Source organism: Schistocerca nitens, chromosome 5, assembly GCF_023898315.1.
Source record: "Schistocerca nitens isolate TAMUIC-IGC-003100 chromosome 5, iqSchNite1.1, whole genome shotgun sequence".
Taxonomy (NCBI): Eukaryota; Metazoa; Arthropoda; class Insecta; order Orthoptera; family Acrididae; genus Schistocerca; species Schistocerca nitens.
The window spans coordinates 248,694,500-248,717,585 of record NC_064618.1 but is presented as its reverse complement, the minus strand read 5'-3'; the positions used below and the strand labels follow the sequence as shown (position 1 = coordinate 248,717,585).

General features: G+C 38.3%; 1 protein-coding gene across 3 annotated transcripts in view; it reads left to right on the top strand.

The window, feature by feature from the left end:
- The window catches only part of LOC126259736 (saccharopine dehydrogenase-like oxidoreductase), a 143,981-nt gene that overhangs the window by 100,857 nt on the left and 20,038 nt on the right, over positions 1-23,086 (top strand). For all 3 annotated transcript variants that reach the window (XM_049956721.1, XM_049956722.1, XM_049956720.1), the window contains exons 6-8: positions 13,486-13,616; positions 13,699-13,936; positions 18,107-18,274. In XM_049956721.1, the coding sequence (XP_049812678.1) occupies positions 13,486-13,616; positions 13,699-13,936; positions 18,107-18,274 (537 nt within the window). The remainder of the gene's footprint in view (positions 1-13,485; positions 13,617-13,698; positions 13,937-18,106; positions 18,275-23,086) is intronic.

The window sequence follows — 23,086 nt, the reverse complement described above, 5'->3', positions numbered from 1 at the left end:
TTTGAGGAATTGGGTAACAGACAAGTCTTTTAGCTTATAAGGGAAAAAATCTGCAAATGGTCAGTGTATAGCCATATTGACATATGAATGTGTACCGGTAATATGAATGTGAAATGACTCATTCCACATCTTTGATTATTCATATGAATGAAACATGAAACTAACCAACCAACTAATTTCACTGCTAATGTAAACAATGAGGATGAGTCCTAGGTTGTATAAAATATACCAGTAAAATAAAATACAAGCTGTGAGATGTGGGAAAGGATGGACTACATCTCAGTCTGAAGCATACTGTGCCAGTGTGAGATACCTCTAATTCAGAGGGCAGGCAATGATCATAATTTGAAACTACAAAAGCAACAACATTGCAAAACTTTTCAGTATGCTATAAACAGACAAAAGGCATCTGCATTTAAAAAATCTCCTTAGGATATAGTAAAAGCAATCTGTAGAATTATTAAAAAAAGGAACAATTTCAATTATTAACTCTTGATAATGGCAGCATATATAGTAACTAAAATAAACAGTCAAGAAGAGATGCTAGATTTATCCTGGCACACATTGTGTATGCCAATTAACAAAGAGAAAAGAAAAGAAAGAAAAACAACAGTCAATTAGAGTAAATAATCTTTCAGTAGTTAAACAAGTAATATTTTTGTAACAGCTATCTCGTGTTGATAGTTGAATATTATAATCTTGACATAATTCAGCCCCCTCCCCCACAAGGGCTTGTTACACTTTTTTGTTCTGCCAGACATTCAAGCTATATTTGGTAGACAGACTTGGATATCCTATAGCAACACTAATGGTAATGTGTGTGCTCTGTTCAGTTTATGAGCATGCCCCAAAGGGTCATTTCATGCTCTGCCCATGTGTGCATTTTTGGCACAGAAAACTGGCTGCCACTTTGTCATACACCACAGTGATGTCATTTGCATATTCAGCCACTGTTATGAGACACAGAACCAGGAAGACCTGCCTCACAGTCCCCCACCAGCTGAAGACCACTATGCGCAATTATGGCTCACAAATATTCTGAGAAAAATCCACCATATTCGCTGCCTGTATGGCGTAACTTGGACCACTATGTCAACAAAAACAGTATGCAACAATCTCCACATGGTTTTGGCCATAAGGCATCCTTTATGTGAACAATTCAAATCTCTCAGCATCATGATATGTGAAGAAAATGGGCAAGGGAGCACTTGAAATGGAACTTAATGGTGTTAGACAAATAATGCACTCATTGTGACTATTGTCATAGAAAAGTCCAGAGATGTCAGAAACCAATATACTTATCAGGTTTCTCAGGTTCATCTAGCCATAAGGTTAGTCTTCTTTTGGGCCTGTGTCATGTACGAATGTTGGGAACTGCCCTTCAAGATTAGGAGTAATTTAAGGGCTGTGCAATATTGCAACAGGATTCTCCATCCTATTGTCCAGCCTTAAAGTCAACATTTTGATGATAGGTTTGTTTTTCAAGACAAAAATGCATGAGCACATTACACCCACTTCAGGAACACCTTTCTCCAAGAGGCAGAAATCAACCAAATCTTCTGGCATGAACTCAAATGAGCATGCTTGGGATCAGGTGGAACAAGCAATGTGTCATCACAGGGATGCTCCTCACACACTAGATAATCTCAGGAGGGCAGAAGTCTACTGCTGAAGAGTGGGACAAGCTTGATCACAAAAATCTCTACTACCTTATGGACAGCATGCAAAGAATAATCAAAGAATATTGGAGTCTGTGGGTGGAGCAAAATGATATAGAATAATGTTACCCAGCAGCAGACACTAATTTTACATATATGCAGTTTCACAGCATTCATTTTTAATTTTAATAAGACTTATCTATTTAATTTCCTTGAACTCTCCCTTGAGTTGACTTGAAGTATACACATTAAGAAAAGTTGAACAAAAATTCCAGGAGTATGCACTTTCTGAAACTGACACATCAGACAGTAAAATCAAATCATGGAATATTGTTAAAGGAGAGACAGGGAAAGAAACCACAGAGGATGACATCATTTCTGTGGAGAATAGTGGGAGCATTATAAAAGGCATATTGTAGCAGATATTTTTAATAATTACTTGTTAAAAAATAGTGAGAAAATTTGTGCAATCATTTCAGAAGAGAAAGTAAAACAGTAAGCCAAAGAAGAAATATAGGGGACATTTATTGAAATAAAAATTAATCTCAGATTGCCATTTGAAATAAGGAAGCTGTCGTGACTCCAAAAGGTAAAAGTTCATATGAGTGGATAATATCTCCAATAAGACATGAAAAATTGTACTCTTACAACATGCAGTCTTGTTAACCACCAGCCGGCCGGTGTGGCCGTGCGGTTCTAGGCGCTTCAGTCTGGAACCGCGTGACCGCTACGGTCACAGGTTCGAATCCTGCCTCAGGCATGGATGTGTGTGATGTCCTTAGGTTAGTTAGGTTTAATTAGTTCTAAGTTCTAGGTGACTGATGACCTCAGAAGTTAAGTTGCATAGTGCTCAGAGCCATTTGTTAGCCACCTGTTAATACATCATTAACTCAGTGTTTTTCCAGACAGGCCTTTGTATAAGAAGAATGATTCCACTACCATCCAGTGTCACTCCTTGTGTCATTATTTAAATGTATCCAAAAGAACAGCAGAACTTTATTCCACAATTTCTTAAACAGGCACAGCTGAAACAGCTTCTGAATTAATATGATTATGGGTAACCCTGATCTGAGGATAAGAGTTTAACACCAATGTAATATCAGTATCTACATCTCAAAGCTGAGTACCCTGTCTGGCTCAGTAGAGTAACACTGACAGCCCAAAGCCTGTATAGGCCATGAGTGATGGACTGGTGATGCCTCGGAAGGTTGGATGCAAAATGTGAGGACATAAACTCCGACTGATGTATGCTGTTGTGCTCCAATAAGTGGAAATCTGGTTCTGGGACTGTTTGTGTGGTCAGCTCTTGACCCGGTGAACCATAGCTGTGAACTCCCAATGTTGACTGACTGGAAAGCGACTGGGAACCCTATAAGACTGTCCAGTAGAGGAATACCCACAACTTGTGCTAGTGTCACATGGTTCGTGGAGGCGAGTCAGTGTCAAATATAACAGCACTGTCTCTGGCAATGTGGCGCCACCAGATACCGTGGCAGCTGCTACTGGCTTGATGTGCTGTGCTGATGTTCAAAAGTACCTAGGAGGGTCAGCAATTGTGATATGCCAATGCGTGGCCAATGGTTGGATCGAAAGGCACCAGCCGTGGAAACAACAGGTTCAATTATTAGATTGCTACTGTACTTTCTTCATGTTAATAATTCGCCATTTTATTTGAATCATGAGGTATAATTAGTCCTGTCTGCAGATTATACAAGCATTGTTGAGAAGCTGAACAAAGAATCATCAACAGAGAAAATAGTAATTTATCTTTTTGTGAAGGTTACTGGTTGGTTTTGTACAAATATGTTAGCTTTAAGCTTTGGAAAATACAGCTCATCCAGTTTTTTAGTGCCAAAAATATTCCACCTCCTATTAACCAAGTATATCAACAGAACTAATAAACAGAGTACAATAATATTCCACCTCCTATTAATCAAGTATATCAACAGAACTAATAAACAGAATAGAAAATTCTAAGTTCTTAGACATAGATACTGATGGAAAATTAAACTGGAAAATCATGTATCAAATCTGCTAAAATGCTTAGATGTGGTTATCTTTTGCTATAAGAACAATTGCCCAACTCTGGGGGTACAAAAGTTGTTGTGTCCAACTTCTTGAACACTGAGGTGGCTAGTAATAATACAGTTAATCAGAACACTCTGAATAAGTACTACTTTATTAATTACAACAAAACTTGTCTTTGCTTGCCATGCTTGGCTGTAGCTATGAAACTGTGGGGAAATGTGGGCTTACAGTTCAGAATACACTAAATGCACCATGATTACTAAGTGGTAAATTGATCCACATTCAGAATTGCTGTACTGTGGCTTCACTACAGTCACTAAAAAACACAAGTTTGTAGACACTTGTTGACAGTTCTGATGGCATTGGTGCACAGACACAGTTCATTGGAGAAGGAAGTGTCTTCATTCCCTGATAGTTGACACGGGCTGTGTCACAGCGAGTAGGCAGCACAATGGCATTGCTTGGACAGGAACTTCCTGGAAGGGGGCAGGGTCCAACCTCAAACAGAACTGCCCTCCTGGCCTCTAGTGGCACTATTTCATGGTAGAAGAGCGGTGATAGCACCTCAGAACTACAGGAGGCACAGTTTCTTCCTAGCATCTCATTGGTGCCTCATAACATCACTTTGCTGTGGAGTATCTCTGTGCTGGTTGATACTCCTTGTGCCACTCTTGATACTCGATGACACTGCAGAAGTCAGTGAATTAACATATTTTGCATATTTTCATTCACAGATATGTTGTGTAATAATAGTCTGGAGGTAACTCCTCACTTAGAAAGAAAGTATTCATTGCACCGAAGAAAGTAATCAGAATTATGCATGACATTCACATGTACACATCTTGCAGGCATCTCTTTAAGCAGTTGAAAATGTTAACCGTAACCTCACATTGTATTTATTTGCTTATGAAATTTGTTATTTACAATCCATCTGAGTTTCAGAGTAACAGATATATAAATAAGTACAACACTAGAAGAAAAGTGACCTGGAGAGCCCTTCTAATGACTCTATCTTTGGCACAGTCAAGGTTGAAATATGCAGCTGTAAAACTCTTTGATTGATGTAAAACTATTTGACAGTCTACCCATGGAAATAAAGTACCTGACAGGTAGCAGTAGCATTTCAAATATAGATTAAAAATGTTTTGCTTACCCACTTCTTTTAGAGCACAGAAGATATCTTGAATAGAAGTAATTAGTCATTTTTACAAAAAAATCTGTGAATGGACTACATATAGTTACATAAATATTTTTACACCTTGTACATGCACATGCGTGTGCACTACTTTTATTCTGTTGGCATGAATCACATTATAATGTTTATCATGAATACAATCTATGGAATAAGTAACTATCTAAATAATACATGTTCACAGATTTGCAGGTGGGGGAAAACTTGTTTTAAGCAATTTTCCATGTTATTTTTTGTCTCCTTATCAGAAGAAAATCTTCCAATATGTGGATTAATGGTATTCTCCTTATATGGAGTCTACTTGCACAACAAAAAACAGAAAATTACATTGATGTCGTTGGCCACAGAACTGAAACTATACTAGAAATGTGAAACAAAAATGAAACTCCACAGATTTCAGTGCTGGGTCCATTCATGTTCTTGTCTGCAAGTTTACCTACACATACAAGTTTTCCCGAGGGCATGCAGCTTTACTGTATGGGTAAAATATTCTGGAGGTAAAATAGTCCCCCATTCGAATCTCCGGGTGGGGACTACTCAGCAGGACGTCGTTATCAGGAGAAAGAAAACTGGCATTCTGCGGATCGGAGCATGGAATGTCAGATCCCTTAATCGGGCAGGTAGGTTAGAAAATTTAAAAAAGGAAATGGATAGGTTAAAGTTAGATATAGTGGGAATTAGTGAAGTTCGGTGGAAGGAGGAACAAGACTTTCGGTCAGATGACTACAGGGTTATAAATACAAAATCAAATAGGGGTAATGCAGGAGTAGGTTTAATAATGAATAGGAAAATAGGAATGCGGGTAAGCTACTACAAACAGCATAGTGAATGCATTATTGTGGCCAAGATAGATACGAAGCCCACGCCTACTACAGTAGTACAAGTTTATATGCCAACTAGCTCTGCAGATGACGAAGAAATTGAAGAAATGTATGATGAAATAAAATAAATTATTCAGATTGTGAAGGGAGACGAAAATTTAATAGTCATGAGTGACTGGAATTCGGCAGTAGGAAAAGGGAGAGAAGGAAACGTAGTAGGTGAATATGGATTGGGGGTAAGAAATGAAAGAGGAAGCCACCTGGTAGAATTTTGCAAGAGCACAACTTAATCATAGCTAACACTTGTTTCAAGAATCATGAAAGAAGGTTGTATACATGGAAGAAGCCTGGAGATAATGACAGGTTTCAAATAGATTATATAATGGTAAGACAGAGATTTAGGAACCAGGTTTTAAATTGTAAGACATTTCCAGGGGCAGATGTGGATTCTGACCACAATCTCTTGGTTATGACCTGTAGATTAAAATTGAAGAAACTGCAAAAAGGTGGGAATTTAAGGAGATGGGACCTGGATAAACTGACTAAACTAGAGGTTGTACAGAGTTTCAGGGAGAGCATAAGGGAACAATTGACAGGAATTGGGGAAAGAAATACAGTAGAAGAAGAATGGGTAGCTTTGAAGGATGAAGTAGTGAAGGCAGCAGAGGATCAAGTAGGTAAAAAGACGAGGGCTAGTAGAAATCCTTGGGCGACAGAACTAATACTGAATTTAATTGATGAAAGGAGAAAATATAAAAATGCAGTAAATGAAGCAGGCAAAAAGGAATACAAACATCTCAAAAGTGAGATAGACAGGAAGAGCAAAATGGCTAAGCAGGCATGGTTAGAGGACAAATGTAAGGATGTAGAGGCTTATCTCACTAGGGGTAAGATAGATACTGCCTACAGGAAAATTAAAGAGACCTTTGGAGAAAAGAGAACCACTTGTATGAATATCAAGAGCTCAGATGGAAACCCAGTTCTAAGCAAAGAAGGGCAAGCAGAAAGGTGGAAGGAGTATATAGAGGGTCTATACAAGGGCGATGTACTTGAGGACAGGAAATGGAAGAGGATGTAGATGAAGATGCAATGGGAGATATAATACTGCGTGAAGAGTTTGACAAAGCACTGAAAGACCTGAGTCGAAACAAGGCCCCTGGAGTAGACAACATTCCATTAGAACTACTGACGGCCTTGGGAGAGCCAGTCCTGACGAAACTCTACCATCTGGTGAGCAAGTTGTATGAAACAGGCGAAATACCCTCAGACTTCAAGAAGAATATAATAATTCCAATCCCAAAGAAAGAAGGTGTTGACAAATGTGAAAATTACTGAACTAGCAGTTTAATAAGTCACGGCTGCAAAATACTAACACGGATTTCTTTACAGACGAATGGAAAAACTAGTAGAAGCCGACCTCGGGGAAGATTAGTATGGATTCCGTAGAAATGTTGGAACACATGAGGCAATACTGACCCTACGACTTATCTTAGAAGCTAGATTAAGAAAAGGCAAACCTACGTTTCTAGCATTTGTAGACTTGGAGAAAGCTTTTGACAATGTTAACTGGACTACTCTCTTTCAAATTCTGAAGGTGGCAGGGGTAAAATACAGGGAGCAAAAGGCTATTTACAATTTGTACAGAAACCAGATGGCAGTTATAAGAGTCGAGGGACATGAAAGGGAAGCAGTGGTTGGGAAAGGAGTGAGACAGGGTTGTAGTCTCTCCCCGATGTTATTCAATCTGTATATTGAGCAAGCAGTGAAGGAAACAAAAGAAAAATTCGGAATAGGTATTAAAATCCATGGAGAAGAAATAAAAACTTTGAGGTTCACCGATGACATTGTAATTCTGTCAGAGACAGCAAAGGACTTGGAAGAGCAGTTGAATGGAATGGACAGTGTCTTGAAAGGAGGGTATAAGATGAACATCAACAAAAGCAAAACGAGGATAATGGAATGTAGTCAAATTAAGTCAGGTGATGCAGAGGGAATTAGATTAGGAAATGAGACACTTAAAGTAGTAAAGGAATTTTGCTACTTGGGGAGCAAAATAACTGATGATGGTCGAAGTAGAGAGGATATAAAATGTAGACTGGCAATGGCAAGGAAAGCGTTTCTGAAGAAGATAAATTTGTTAACATCGAGTATTGATTTAAGTGTCAGGAAGTCGTTTCTGAAAGTATTTGTATAGAGTGTAGCCATGTATGGAAGTGAAACATGGACAATAAATAGTTTGGACAAGAAGAGAATAGAAGCTTTCGAAATGTGGTGCTACAGAAGAATGCTGAAGATTAGATGGGTAGATCACACAACTAATGAGGAAGTATTGAATTGGATTGGGGAGAAGAGAAGTTTGTGGCACAACTTGACTAGAAGAAGGGATCGGTTGGTAGGACATGTGTTGAGGCATCAAGTGATCACCAATTTAGTGTTGGAGGGCAGTGTGGTGGGTAAAAATCGTAGAGGGATACCAAGAGATGAATACACTAAGCAAATTCAGAAGGATGTAGGTTCCAGTAGGTACTGGGAGATGAAGAAGCTTGCACAGGATAGAGTAGCATGGAGAGCTGCATCAAACCAGTCTCAGGACTGAAGACCACAACAACAACAAGAAGTTAAGGAGTCTCTGATGTCTTTCATGTGAGGCAGTTGGGCAAGTTTTTGTGGGGTAAACATGCCTTTACATTGGATGTTAGTTATCATACTCTAATGGATGACCCATTTGTAAACAAATATTTTCTGGAGGGAGTAAGTCGCAGATTAAAGCGGTGGCCACCCCTCTGCGAAAGTGTTTCTTCCCACTTTCCTTCACAGGAATTGCAAAGGTTATTCAGAAAGTAGTGTCTGAATCACCATAGCTATGTGATTATCACCCGAACATTGAAACACGCATGCTCACTGACTTCCAGCATGCGTTGCTCATCCAAGGATGCCATATGCATTTTGTAATGTTGCAGTTTGCTTTTTACAGTGTCATTTCAAAATGTTTAAACCAACTGATCAGCCAGCCAACTGCGAAATATGGTCAATGATTCAGTTTTTGACAGCAAGGAACATTGCAGCAGTGGAAATTCATTGATAGATAAGTGAGGCATATGGCCCCAATGCAGTGAGTGAGTGACAGCAGATCTGTAAGTGGGCGTGAGCTTTCAAGGATTGATGGGAAAATGTCTATGATGAACTGTGACCAGGCTGACCATCAGTGACCTCGGAAGATTTGGTCAAATATTTGGAAGACCAGGGATTCACAGTTTCAGTTTTAGCATTGGAATTTCTGGATGTAGTTAGAACAACTTTGCACAATATTGACTCTGAAAACTTGTAATTTTGTGAACTGTGTGCACATTGGGTTCTCAGCCTACTTACCGAGAAACAAAAGATGGAAAGAATGGCTCGTGCACTTGATTTTTTGGACTGATATCATAAGGAATGTGTTCAGTCTTTCAAGAACATAGTTGCAGGGGACAAGATGTGGCTTCCTTACATGACCTTGTAGTTTAAATGTCAGTTGGTGGAATGGAGTCACATGACATCACCAGTCAAAGTCAAAGCCAAGCACACAATCTCAACATACAAGGTTTTGGTAAACATGTTTTGTTATATACATGAAGTCCTGTTAGTCAAGTTTACACAGCAAGGGACAATATTAAATGCAGCCACTTATTACACTACCCTGACTAAACTCCAGTCATTTTGTTGGAGCCCTTGGTGTTGTGGTATGAAGATGAAGTTGACTGAAGTGCCATACCACTGTAACTCAACTATCTTCTGCATTATTTTCATAAGATGTATATTTCTGTCTTTCCATACTGCTGGGATGGTGAGAGCTAATGGTAAACTTAATTTGATCTTGCTCATTCAAAATGTCCTGATGAACTGAAAGCTTGTGTGATGACTACTGACTCTGTGGTAAACAATGATGGGATCTGCAGAGAAAGAATGACTATTCTGCTTGGGGATCAGGGCAAAAGAAACCACCACTCTCATGTGGTTCATCAGTTATTTTTGGCCTTAGTGAATATTTTATTTGCATTTGGATATTAGTCATGAATATGGTGTGAATGTTTAACATTTATGTTTGAAGAGCAGATAGATGTTGTGGGATGCAAGTAGCTGAGAAAAAGGAACTGTGGGGTACTGGTTCACCCTGTGAATTAGTTAGCAAAGGAGAGTTTTTGTTAGGTAGCAGTTATTATTCAACAACATTTTGCCTGAACAGTGAAACAGTAATCGGCCCAAAGAAGTTTTTATAGATCCATTAATTTCTGAATAACTGGGTGACCTGAGAGTTTGCATTCTCTTCCCTATTAGTCTGTCCACAAGGAACTGGCATTTAATATGAAGAATTTACACTGCTTTCAAGTGCAGAGCACTGAGCTATGTTGAAGGAATTGTTTGACATAAATATTCTAACCCAGTGGTAGTGTAATTTGGTGGGTGCAGATTAGATGACCTAATAGTAAGGGATCACACTATAATCTAATTCAGCTTGTAGCAGTCATTCTTACAGTGTGGCTATTGTGGCAGGATATTGCCCTTTTATGAGCCAATGCATGAAGAACATTTATTGCTTATTCTAGCTCAGAAGAAATTCTCATATTGGCATACTATGTCTGCTATGAGTTGTTACATTAGCCCCAGGAATTCTGCAATATCATATGGACCCCCAACGTTTGAACCTCATTGCAAAGCGCATCATTCATGTTGCCATCAAACTGTATCGTCCACCTTTCTGTGAAACATATGTTGACCAACATTGATTTACCATGGTTGCATATTCTCCCAGAAGGCCCAAACATTAAATTTTCATTTACAGTATAAAGCTACTTTTCATGTTGCAGTAACCTGCTAGCAACGAAAAAATATTGTTATGTTTCTCTGGTGATACATGTTTCAGCCCTTATATCAGACTTGAAACTAATCTGGTCAAGTGCTTTTGTGAACAACATATTCCAACATGTCATTTCACTCATTGACTGGGAATACTTGTGTGATTAACTATATGGACACTGACTCATTGAAAGTGGGTCATTACCACAGCTTTTGTTATTTTTTGACTTGTCATCTGTGTATCATTTTGAGTGGCTAATTTTCTTCTTGTTATGTGTAGACAAACACACAAGCAAATCTGTTTTTGAAAAATTCAGATGTGCTTTCTGATCAAGAGTGCCTCCAATGATTTGGTCAGGATTGAAATCAATTCATCCTTTAATGTATGAAAATCACAATACTCAGCCAGAGCATAACACACAGTGATGAATTTATTGGCAGATGATATAAATTACTGAATACTTACCACATAAATTATGTTACATTCCAGGGTAAAATCACTGTCAAAAGTTTTTATGAGAACTGCATAGTCACTGAATTGTTTCTCATCATGAGGACCCATACACTCAAGTGACGAACTTAACGCTTGAGGTTTGGGATTTGGATTCCATCAAGAGGTTTCTTGGAATCATTAGAGCAAGGTAGGAAGACTGTTTCCTTGTGTGACCAAAATTAAATAATTCTATTGGTCCCAAACTGTAAGCTTGATATTTATATTCTACTTTTGGCAGATACAACGGTTGTGCCAGTTGAGTTACTTTGCAACCTTGTTTACTGCTACAACTTTTTCAGCATCTTGGTTGCTGCTACCACCATGTAACATACACTCAAGGATGGTCAGATATGTGTAGAACATTTTATTCCAGTTCATTTCATTTTTTTTCCTTTCTTCTATCACTGTAAAGAATAAATACAAACACACATAAGAAACAGTTTGTAAAGTTACTGACCTGCAAGACATCTGAAGACATCTTTCAGCTACATTATTGATACAGTAAATGATACAAGGAATTTCCAATGAAATAGTCAATATTGCAGATATATAAAGTACAGTCAGCCACCATTATTTTAACAAATTAGAGTGAAACTGTGAACAGTGCACAGTGTTATATTGCCCAGTATACATCAAAATAATTTACTATTAGCTTCCAAAGACTCATATTTAGTTAGTATTAATGTAATTCTATGAGTGGTAAGTTTTCGTGTAATAACACAAGTTCTCCACACTTTTTTTCTCTGGTCACGAGTGACTGGCATTATCCCAGTGCCTATTTATCAGCTTGCCCAGTAACAGCATAAAAAATAACAAAAAATTAGTTATATGCTGATAAAATACAGCTCAATTACATTTTCAGCAATAACATACAAAACAAGAATTAAATGAGAAATTTGTGTGTCTTCAGAAATGAAGTTTTCTTTTATTACTGAATAGATTTTTCTTTGAAAGCTTTAATTTTAGGTCCCATTTTTGTAGGAAGGGGTTTCTCATATGTTTTCTGATAAAGCTCATCAAGACTATTCCAGAAACAAAATTTTATGCTTGCAATATTTCAATAACAATATATTTCACCAAGTATACCATAATTTTTTGAGACAGAAAAATTAAGACATCAAAATGGTAATAATGTATTTTTGACAGGTTACTTTCCACAAATTATGTAGCATTGGGTTACATGCAAAACGTTTTTGTGTACCAATACTTACCTAAACAACAAAATTTTGACAGAAGATGAAGTGCTATTTCTGTTGATGAAAATTGGGTCTTTAAATTAAGATACTTCGGTACTGTAATAGGAATTTAGTAACAAGGTCAGAAGTTTGAGAGCATGTGGTCTCTCAAAATCTTAATTATTGAATATTTCTTTAAATAAAAAGTTTCTATTAAAATCTTTTATATTCTTGTAACCAGCCAAATTTAAGCTCTACTTTAAAAAATAAGAATGTGAAAAATATAGCAAAAAAAAAAAAATTTTTGGAACGTCATATGTATAGATTAATTAGGTATGAGGAGAAAATCATTCATGTTAAGAATGATACCAGCCCAAGAAGGTCTGTTTCACTTTGCTATTTTTCAACTTTTATTGTTGTTATTACAAATTTATTTTTTGCATTTAGCCTACCATAGAATTCTTTCCCAAACAAACTGTGTCAATTCCATCCATGAAATGAGAAAGAAGCACAGTTTCCATAAAGTCTCTACAACCCTCATAGCTGGTCGTTGTGGCTGAGCGGTTTTAAGCGCTTCAGTCTGGAACTGCGAGACTGCTACAGTCGCAGGTTTGAATCCTGCCTCAGGCATGGCTGTGTGTGATGTCCTTAGATTAGTTAGGTTTAAGTAGTTCTAAGTTCTAGGGGACTGATGACCTCAAATGTTAAGTCCCATAGTGCTGAGAGCCATTTGAACCATTTTCTACAAACCTCATATAACGTTAAAAGGAAGTTACTAGTCTATAAAAGCCACAACAGAAAATTAATAAACCACAGGTGTTAAGATTTTTTAAAAACATTACTTTTATTGCATATGCTCCATAAAATATAAGATTATAAATTGTAATTTAATGTTATGTGCTCACTGTAATATATAAGTAAATAATTACATTTCAAGTAATGCTTATACCAACTGGTAACCTTAAGTTAGACAACTGAACATAAAAAATTACTTCTATGGTATTAATAAATTAAATATCTCATGTGGATTAAAGCACTCATATGATATTGTATTCTTTGACTTGTCCTGAATTTCATTCATTGTACTATAAGAAATCCTAGAGGGTCAAAAAGAATCAAATCAGTCAAATACAATACAACAATTATTTAGCATAATTTGTTATCTAAATTAGGCTGTGTGCTGACCACTCACTGGAAAGTATGTACGACAATAAATATATATATATGTATTTCATTTAATAATGTGTACCTCATTGTCTTAATAAATTCAGTTATTCTGCTCTAGGGACCCGCCATACACTTTGGCACCTGGGAATCTGCTATTCATGTAACATCCCATTATGGTGAAATCCAGTCACTGCAACGGAAATTGTTCCCTGATAGATTACCACGACTTACTCCAAAACTAAAACAACGGTAATTTTTTCAGGTGAATCTTAAATAATGTGCCACTGGAGTTGTATCATCAATTTATTCTCCTTTAATTTCGGTTTAATAGGTTGCTGCCTCATAGAAGATCTGATGTTGAGGGCTGGTGTTTACCATTTCCAGGGACAGATATTGCAGTTGCCGAGAGTTCCCAAAGACATTTTTATAAAAATGAAATGAAGCGTCCTGTGCAATTTAACATGTACTTTGTGCTTCCATCATTGTTAACCACAATTGGATTCATCTTCAGGGCTTTGTTGGTGGGTCTTCTGGCACAGTGCAGACTTGGAGTTAAATTTCTTCTTAAGGTAAGTGATAAGTACTTAAATTTGATAAGTATCTCGTGTAAGAATAACTGAAATGCTGTTATGAAAAGGACAGATTGGTACTCACCATATAGAGGAGACACTGAGTCATAGACAAGCACAACAGAAAGACTGCTGTACATTGAAGCTTCCAGGCAGAATACATTCTTATAAAGTAGAAAACATACAAGCACAACTCACAGACACATGACCACAGTCTCTTGGCCCTGAAGATGGACTTAGCAGCCACAGACAGTGGTCATGTGTGTGTGTGTTTGGCTTATGTGGATGTGTATATGTTTTCTACTTTAGAAGAACACCTTTTGGCAGAAAACTTACATGTATAGCAGTCTTTTTGTTGTGTCTGACTGTGACTCAGTGACTCCTCTATATGGTGATTAGCAATCTGTCCTTTTCATAATACTGTGGTCATTTCATACTGAATCTTTCATTGTTTAAAACACTATTAGTTAATAAAGATTCAGGAATGGTCATAAATTACTCTGACTTATGAAACAGTTACTGTCCCAATCAACTGCTGGGTATTATTACTCTGTTCCAATGATGACAGTACCTGAATAGCAGTCTCTGACGTTTAGTGCACTGCTGTCTCATTTGGTGGGGCTCTACAGCTCTAAACACTATAGCACAAGTGTAGGAAGTTACACCTCACAGTGTTAACAAACCATTCCAAGTCTCTGATCTGGGCCTTGTACTGAGCTCAGAATCACAGAGCCAAATCAGTAATGGAGGCAATGCTAAAGATTATGAGCTTTGTTGAAATTCCATGAGAAAGGCTGGTTTTCTCCACTTTCTCTGCCAGTTATCAGAATCTTCCAAATGTTAACTCAGAGCCCAGATGACAAGAATAGTTCATTGCAACATGCACCACCTTCTGCAGCTGTTTGCTGCCTGGCTGTCAGAAGAGCCCTTCAGGATGGTGACTGAGTCCCCTAATCATACACAGTAAGTGCACAAGGTGATTCTTCCAATTCCTTGCTGCCATTTCCCTAATTCACCATATGTTCAAACTGCCAATGATTAACAGACTCCCTAGTAGAGCACTGCATCCTCGTGGCAAGCTGACTGTCATTTCCCATCACTATCTATGAGGTATGGCATCACTTGCTTTCAGTGGGTGAGTTTTGCCAAGTGTGACCAAGCTGGTGCCTGACCCCTCCTATTCAGCAAAGGAAACATAGTGGTTAGTTTTGTCACAACAGATTGTGAGGCATACGGAAGAACATAGAGCCAGTGCACACTGCATCTTCATGGCCTATGCACATTGTGTGATTTTTCATATGACTGTGCAAGCCATGCAAGTGGCTGTGTTACTAACACTTTCACTGCTGTGGGCTTGTATACATGGCCCAATATGCCGTTCCCCAGGTGTTGTGGATGTGTATAAGCGCACCACTTTGGTTTTTCCTACAATGCTATGGAAGTCTGAATGCATCCTGAGATGCTGACCTCTCATTGCTGTGGATGAGTTACTTCTATATATGGGTGAATAAAAGAGTTTAGAGTCTTTATCATACAACATATGTGCCTCATTGCAAGCTATCATTTATAAAAACCCTCATTTTGATATCTTTAATTGTTTATGAGATGTGATGATTGTTATGACATGATTCGCAATGCACAAGGATGTCTATGAGAATGTTGGGTATGATAGTTCTTCAGATATACAACCCAATAAGTAAAGAACAAAATGAGATATCCTTCTGCTATCAATTTTAAATAAAATTTTTGTATCTTATGTACCTTTCATTCCCTGCAATGTATACGAGCTAAAACCAACCACACGCGAATTTTATGAAATGCATTTTCACCTCTGCAAAATCTTTAAAATTTCATGCAACGTTTTACTTAATTTGATGTAGTGCATTAGGTATGCCGGATGGCGAAAAGCAATTCATTTCTTTATTGAGTAAAGATATCAGACTGTAAGATGTGCAAAAATCAATTTTTTCACCCAATAGTTTTCAAATAATATCTGATATTGGGTGGAATGCCATCTGTCAGCACAGGCATCAGCATTTGGCAAGCAGTATAGCTATAACAGAAGCCATCCTAATGCAGCTATAGCAGCAAAAAGGTTCAGCTGGGTAGTACTGGTCTTTTTGGAAACTTCTGCCAAGTTCACAAAGTTTATTTGGCTTCTCTCTTCTACACTGCAGCTGAGTGAACCGCACATGGATTGAATATGCTTATGTATTGTTCTACTCCATGCTCTTTAGCACATATTTCCACATGCACATGCTGCCACATAGTCAAGCAAATGAGTAGTAATACGAGAGGCATTTGAAAAGTCCGTGTAAAGTCCGAGAGATGGCACAACTGGCACGTATCGAGGTCACGTTTAGTTTGCAGCATCTTTGAAAAGAACACACACCAAGTTTCAGCCATATTGGTCTATTTCTTTGTGTTTGGCATTTGTGTGAATCAAGGAAGTCGATTGATTGTCAAAAATTCGACAAAAAAAAATTTCGTGTGGTGATTAAACATTACTTTATGAAAGGTAAAAAGCCCCAGGAGACTACAGAGAAGCTTGATAAACATTACAGTAACTCTGCACCTTTGGTTAGAACAGTTTATAAGTGGTTTCAAAATTTTTTGAGTGGCCATATGGGCACAAGTGATGCTGAACGTTCTGGACGCTATCTGGAGGTAATGACTCCAGAAATCATTGATAAAATCTATGATATGGTGATGATGGATGACAGAAGAGTTAAGGTGTGTGATAGTGCTAGTGCTGTGGGCATCTCGAATGAATGGGTACATAATGTTTTGCATAAACATTTGGATATGAGAAAGTTATCCACAAGATGGGTTCCGCGATTGCTCACACTTGACCAAAAACGGAATCGTGTGAAGTGTTGCAAGGATGGTTTGCAGTTGTTCAGGAAGAATCAGCAGGACTTAAAATATTGTTTCGTCACTGTGGATGAAACATGGATACATGACTATATTCCTGAGACCAAACAACAATCTAAACAATGGGTTACCAAAGGAGAATCTGCACCAAAAAAGACAAAGACCATTCCTTCGTCCAGGAAGGTTATGGCGGCTGTCTTTTGGGATTCGCAAGGGATAATGCACATCGACTAACTGGAAAAGGGTAAAATTATTACAGGTGCATATTATTCATCATTATTGGACCATTTGAAAACCGAACTGCATGAAAAATGCCAGCGATTGGACCGCAAGAAAGTCCTCTTCCATAACGATAATGCACCAGCACACACTTCAGAAGTTTTGGACCCAAATTAATGGAAATAGGATTCCAACTCATTTCACATCCCCCCTGTTCTCCAGGCTTGGCTCTCTCAGACTAATATTTGTTCCCCAATTTGAAGAAATGGCTGGCAGGACAAAGATTTTATTCAAACGAGGAGGCGATTGCAACAACTAATAGCTATTTTGCAGACTTGGACAATTCCTTTTATTCGGAAGGGATCAACAAATTAGAACAGTGTTTGACAAAATGTATAAGTCTAAAAGGAGACTATGTCAAAAAATTAAAAAAAGGTTTACTCCAGATGCGTAAGTAGTTTTTATTTTTGCACGGACTTTTCAAATGCCCCTAGTAGCTTGTGTGTTTCCTGGAATGGAGACAGTATCAGCAAGAGACAATAGGATCAAGGTACCATTGACAGCCACGGATTTACCCATATAGACACACTGTCTAATGTAATGTACCAGTGATTGAGACTGTTGTTGACGAGATTTATTTATTTGCACTTTTTATAAAATAGATTCATTTATTTGTTCTTGGTGTTGCTTGTCTCTTTGACCTGCAAGTAATGCTGAACACATGCAGTGATGCAGGAAAACATTGTTATTTTACTGCATCAAACCTGAGTAAAATTTGCCTAATCTTCATCAGCAGCAACCAGGTGTCATGGCTGCTGCTATTATGACTTGAGGTTTTACACAGATTTGATGTCGTTAGGTAAATGAGAATATTTTATACAAGCATGTCATCATGAGAAATTTGTTTCTATAACTGATGTTGCTCACATCTCAATTAAAGCCCACTTATAAATCTGAGCACTGTGTTAGCACTGTGGCACATTTTACAGTACAATGGATGCTGACTGATTTAGTTTGCAGTTTTTAGCTCTCCAAATAGGACTGCCAGATATATAATTTTTAACAATTTCTTTCTAGCATCCAGGAATGTTTACATCTGGTTATGTAACTCATGAAGATCCTGCAGAGGAAATCTTGAAAAATACTCTCTTCAGATTTACGCTTTTTGCTGAAGGATGGAAGGAAAGATTATCAGAACCAACACCTAAGCATGTAATGCCAATAAATAAGAAAGTAACTGTACAGGTATAGTATTGTTTTTCCTTTTTCTGTAGGCTAGTTTTAACTTTTTATTTTCCGTGCTGATGCTCCTTGCTCTTTATCATCATCATCTTCTTCTTCTTCTTCTTCTTCTTCTTCTTCCTCTTCCTCTTCCTCCTCCTCCTCCTCCTCCTCCTCCTCCTCCTCCTCCTTATTCCATTAGTCACAAAATTTGGGATCCACTTGTTGGCAGGTCTTCCTCCACCTTTCTCATATTGTGCCTAATGAATTACGGTACAACAGTTAGGTAAAATGGATTGCTTACCTTCAGGAGATGAAATTCTAATTTCTATTGACAGATCTATTCAAAATAGAAAAAGCAAAGAAAAGAAAAAAAAACATGGTATTAGTAGTTCCTTATTCAGGGAGGGAAGAGAGATAGCTTGGGGAAGACTGGAAAGGAAGGGAAATTCATTTTAATCAGCTTTGTACAAGTGAGAACATTGTTTTCAGCTATTGTCAGTGTGCTGCTTTTTATAGAAAATATTTATCATTCTGCTCATCACAATTAATCAAAACTAATGTGAATGAATCAACTGAGGATGTAATCAGATCCAAGACAACAAAGGGACTGAGAAAAAATCTGAAGAAGTACAGCATCAGGACTATTTATACTGGATTCCTTAATGCAAGTACACTTAAATGAAGATAGAAATTTACTATTTAGCCACAGAGATAGACTTGTCCAAATGGTGCACGTGCTGGGATGGTTCCTTTCAAAGGGCACGGCCGACTTCCTTCCCTGTCCTTCCCTAATCCGATGAGACCGATGACCTCGCTGTCTGGTCTCCTTCCCCAACACAACCAACCAACCAAATGGTGCATGAAATGTGTGTGGAGCACAAATATCACAGATTAGGAACAACCAACAAAGTTAGCTGTCACAGAGCACTGCATCTCCAAAGGAGATGGCATGAATTATGATGGCATCAAGTTCTTGAAACAGGCCAGCACATTCTGGGATTGAATTTTAAAAGAATCTGTAGATATCCTGCTTCATCTGAGCTGACAAATAAATCCACACCCATCAAGCCAACTGAAGAGCTCAGGTCATACCATGCAAATGTGTATCCTTCACATCAGCAGTGTCCTGACCCTGCACAGAGCCTGAAAACCATGACACATGTCCCAGCCATGCACTTCCCCATCTGCCTCAAGAGTGGAGTTGCATCTGAATATGATGGACCTGAACTCAGCAGCAGGGGGAAGGGGGTATATATGATGGGTGCCGAACAGAAGATAACTGGTCATTAGGACTGCCTGAAAATGGCAACAAGTCACCTTGCCAAAATATTACACCATTTGGATGACACCACAAGAGTGAGTACCTGACAAAACTTCAGAATTGTCGTCATGTTCCTGCTGAGATGCCTAGACAACAAATTGCACAACCTTTTACAAAGGCTTTTCATCATGTAAGATGCCCAGCCTGCCTTGGCAAGGGAAAGATCTGATACACATGCCACAGACCAGATGAGACTGCTTGAGAGCTATTCATATTTCACATGCAGATGGCATCAACACAGCCCCATGATTCTTGGCATTGGATACACAGCCAACCAGGCACCAACCAAAATGTCAGGCAGTCTAAAAGCCATGGCAGACAAGCCACAAAGTATATATATCTTGTGGTTAAATCAGTGCAAGAAGAACTATGACATACTGTAATCAGTTGTATAGAGCAAATAGGTGGTGATGCAGCCTTATCTGTATTCAAAAACTGACTTAATTTTGCGTTGATGCTGATGACATAAGGAAGACAGGAATGCGCACAAATTCCTCCAAGAAGTCTATGAGACAGTCATCCTTCTAGCAGATACAGGCAATTCTACAGTCTTGCTACCACTTGAAGTATAGAAACAAAAAAATGCTCATCCCACTAGGGGACAACACCTACAGAAAACAGAAAGCCTAATATATAGACTTTGCTTCAGTATGCCAGATGGCACACTAGAACACAATTTTTACCTTAAACCAATGCATACAGATTTATATTTTCATGCTTCCAGATATCATGCCCCTTCACACAAGTCCTGAGGAGGACTTGTAAAATCTCTGACCAAATGTGTTTGACAGATGGTACATAAAATCTAAAAATTATTTTCTGGAAGATTGGTTACAACCACTGTCAGATAAAATGAGCTGTAAAACTGGGAAGTCTAGTTCACAGATTCCAGAGGAAGAAGAAAAATTACTGCAGTCATCTTTATTCCTTCTGTTGGTAATATATCCACAAAAATTGGAAGAATGCTCTGGAAACATAACCTCAGGTGTGTATTTTGCCCGCTGTGCAATATGGAAGCCTTGTAGGGATCTTTTAAGGGCCTTGGACTCTGAAAACCAGAGTCAACCACATCCCATGCCAATACAGGAAAATGTATGTAGATCATAACATTTGGATAGTAGAAGAAAGATGTGTGCAGCAGAAATGTCACACATATGAGGAACAATTATGAAAATCGGCTGTCACCAAGCATTGCCTCTCTAATGGACATAGCGAGAACTGCGATGCCACCAAGTTGTTAAAACATGCTAGCACTTTCTGGCATTGTGTACTAAGAGAATCTGTAGAGATCAGATTACATGATGCGTTGACAAATAAAGATAATTGTTTCCAAATAAGTAAGGCTTGCGACCCAGCCTTGAACATGCTTAAAGCGCAGTCTGAGAGAGGATCCATTCACATTATGCCACCTGAAGAAGTTGGATCAAATCCCATACACTCACCACCTCTGCAACAGTGGCACCCCAAACCCTGCAGTGGTGGTACAGTGTTTTAGGCACACACTTCCTCCTCCGCTTCACCAGTAAAATCACACCTGGGTACTGTGGGCCTGAGCTCGATAGTGGGAGGGAGGGGATCTGAAAAGCTTGTAAGGGGGCTGCAGGGTAGGTTGTGCTGAGAAATAATTATTAAGATAAAAATCGGATATGTTAAATTGTTTTCAAATTAATAAGCACTGAAGTTAGCCAATCAGGCCATTGCACATGCAAATTCAAGTGGCCCACCAGATACAGTTGTTCTCATAGTGTAGATGATAGTGCATGAGACTGCTCAGCCTTTGTCTCAGGTTAATCCTTACTACCGTCCCATTTCCAGCTTCTGTATTGCTCTCTTGTTGGATTTTATGAAACCAAATGAAGCATACATTTGGGGGCACTGTTTCTGGTGGGCCCCTCGAATTTGCATGCGTAATAGCCTGGTTGGCTAAAACTCAGAAATAGCACAATTTTTTACTAACAATTACTTCTCCATATAACCTACACTGCAACACCATTAAAAGCTTTACAGACTGTTTCTGACCACCCTGTATGAGACAGTGTCCAGTGGAAGAGTGTGTGTGTGTGTGTGTGTGTGTGTGTGTGTGTGTGTGTGTGTGTGTGTGTGTGTGTGTTGGAGTTTATGGGCGCTCAATCCAGTGGAAGATATTCTGCCATCAGGACCACCTGAAAATGTCAACTAGTGATCTTCCTGAAATATCTCCCCATTTGAATGACACCGCCTGGCCGAATATCCAAGACATTTCGAAAGCATTGTCCACCTGGTAAGTCTAAAATCACATATTTCCCCATAATTTTTCTCCCTCTTCATTTCAGTTCCTCAACATTAGTTATCTAATCTACCCACCTAGTCTTCACTGTTCTTTCGTAGCACCATATTTTAAAAGCTTCTGCTCTATTCTTGTGTGAGCTGTTCATTGTCCACATTTTACATTCATACAAGGCTACCATTTGGACAAATACTTCCAGAAAATACTTCCTAAGAAAATAGTAAAAATCATGTACTACTTTTTATGTTTCATTCTCTGTTCTAATTCCTTCAGATTCACCTGATTTAATTGGATTACATTCCATTCCCTTTGTTTTACTGTTGCTGATATTTGTTGAGTAACCTCTTTGCAATACCCAATATATCCCAGTCTTTTGCCACCTCTGACAGAATTACAATGTTGGTAACACCAAATTCAAATCTTCTCCCTGAAGCTTAGTTCCCTTTCCAAATACTTCATTAGTTTCCTTCATGGCCTGCTCAGTGTGCACACTAATAACATAAAGCTAGGCTATAACCCTTCTCAACCACTGACATGACCTTAGACTCTTATAACTGCAGCCTGGTTTCTGTACAAGTTGTAGATTACCTTTAGCACCTGATAATTACAGAATTTGAAAGAGTGTGTTCCCGTCAATATTATCAAAAGCTTTCTCTAAACCTACAAATGCTATAAGTAATATGGTAAATATTTCTTCATGTGCTCCTACATTTCTCCAGAATGCAAACTTAACTTCTCTTAGGTTTCCTTCTACAAGTCTTTCCATTTGTCTATAAACAGTTTGTGCTGATATTTCATAATGTTACTAATTAAACTGAAGGTTCAATAATATTCTTACCTGTCAGCACGTGCCTTCTTCGGTACTGGAATTACTACATTCATCCTTAAATCTGAGAGTATTTTGCCAACAGATTGTCATCAACTTCAAGTGCCTTACGTCTATCAGTGCTCTGTCAAATTCTTTTCATCTCATCTGATCCTGATCATCATCTACTTCTTTCCATACAGATCACTATTTAAATTGTACTGTCATCAAATCTCAGCTGCATGTTTTATAGTTGAACTGTAATAATTTGGTGACTGGGCCAAGATTTTCATAATTTTTAATTGTATGTTGTTCACTTTCCCTAAATGGTGTTCTTCTATGGTCTATTTGTCTGTCTCCCTTTGTTTATGTAACATTTGTGTTTAGCACTGCATTTGGTGACAATATGAATGGCTTATCCCATGTAGATACTGCCACATT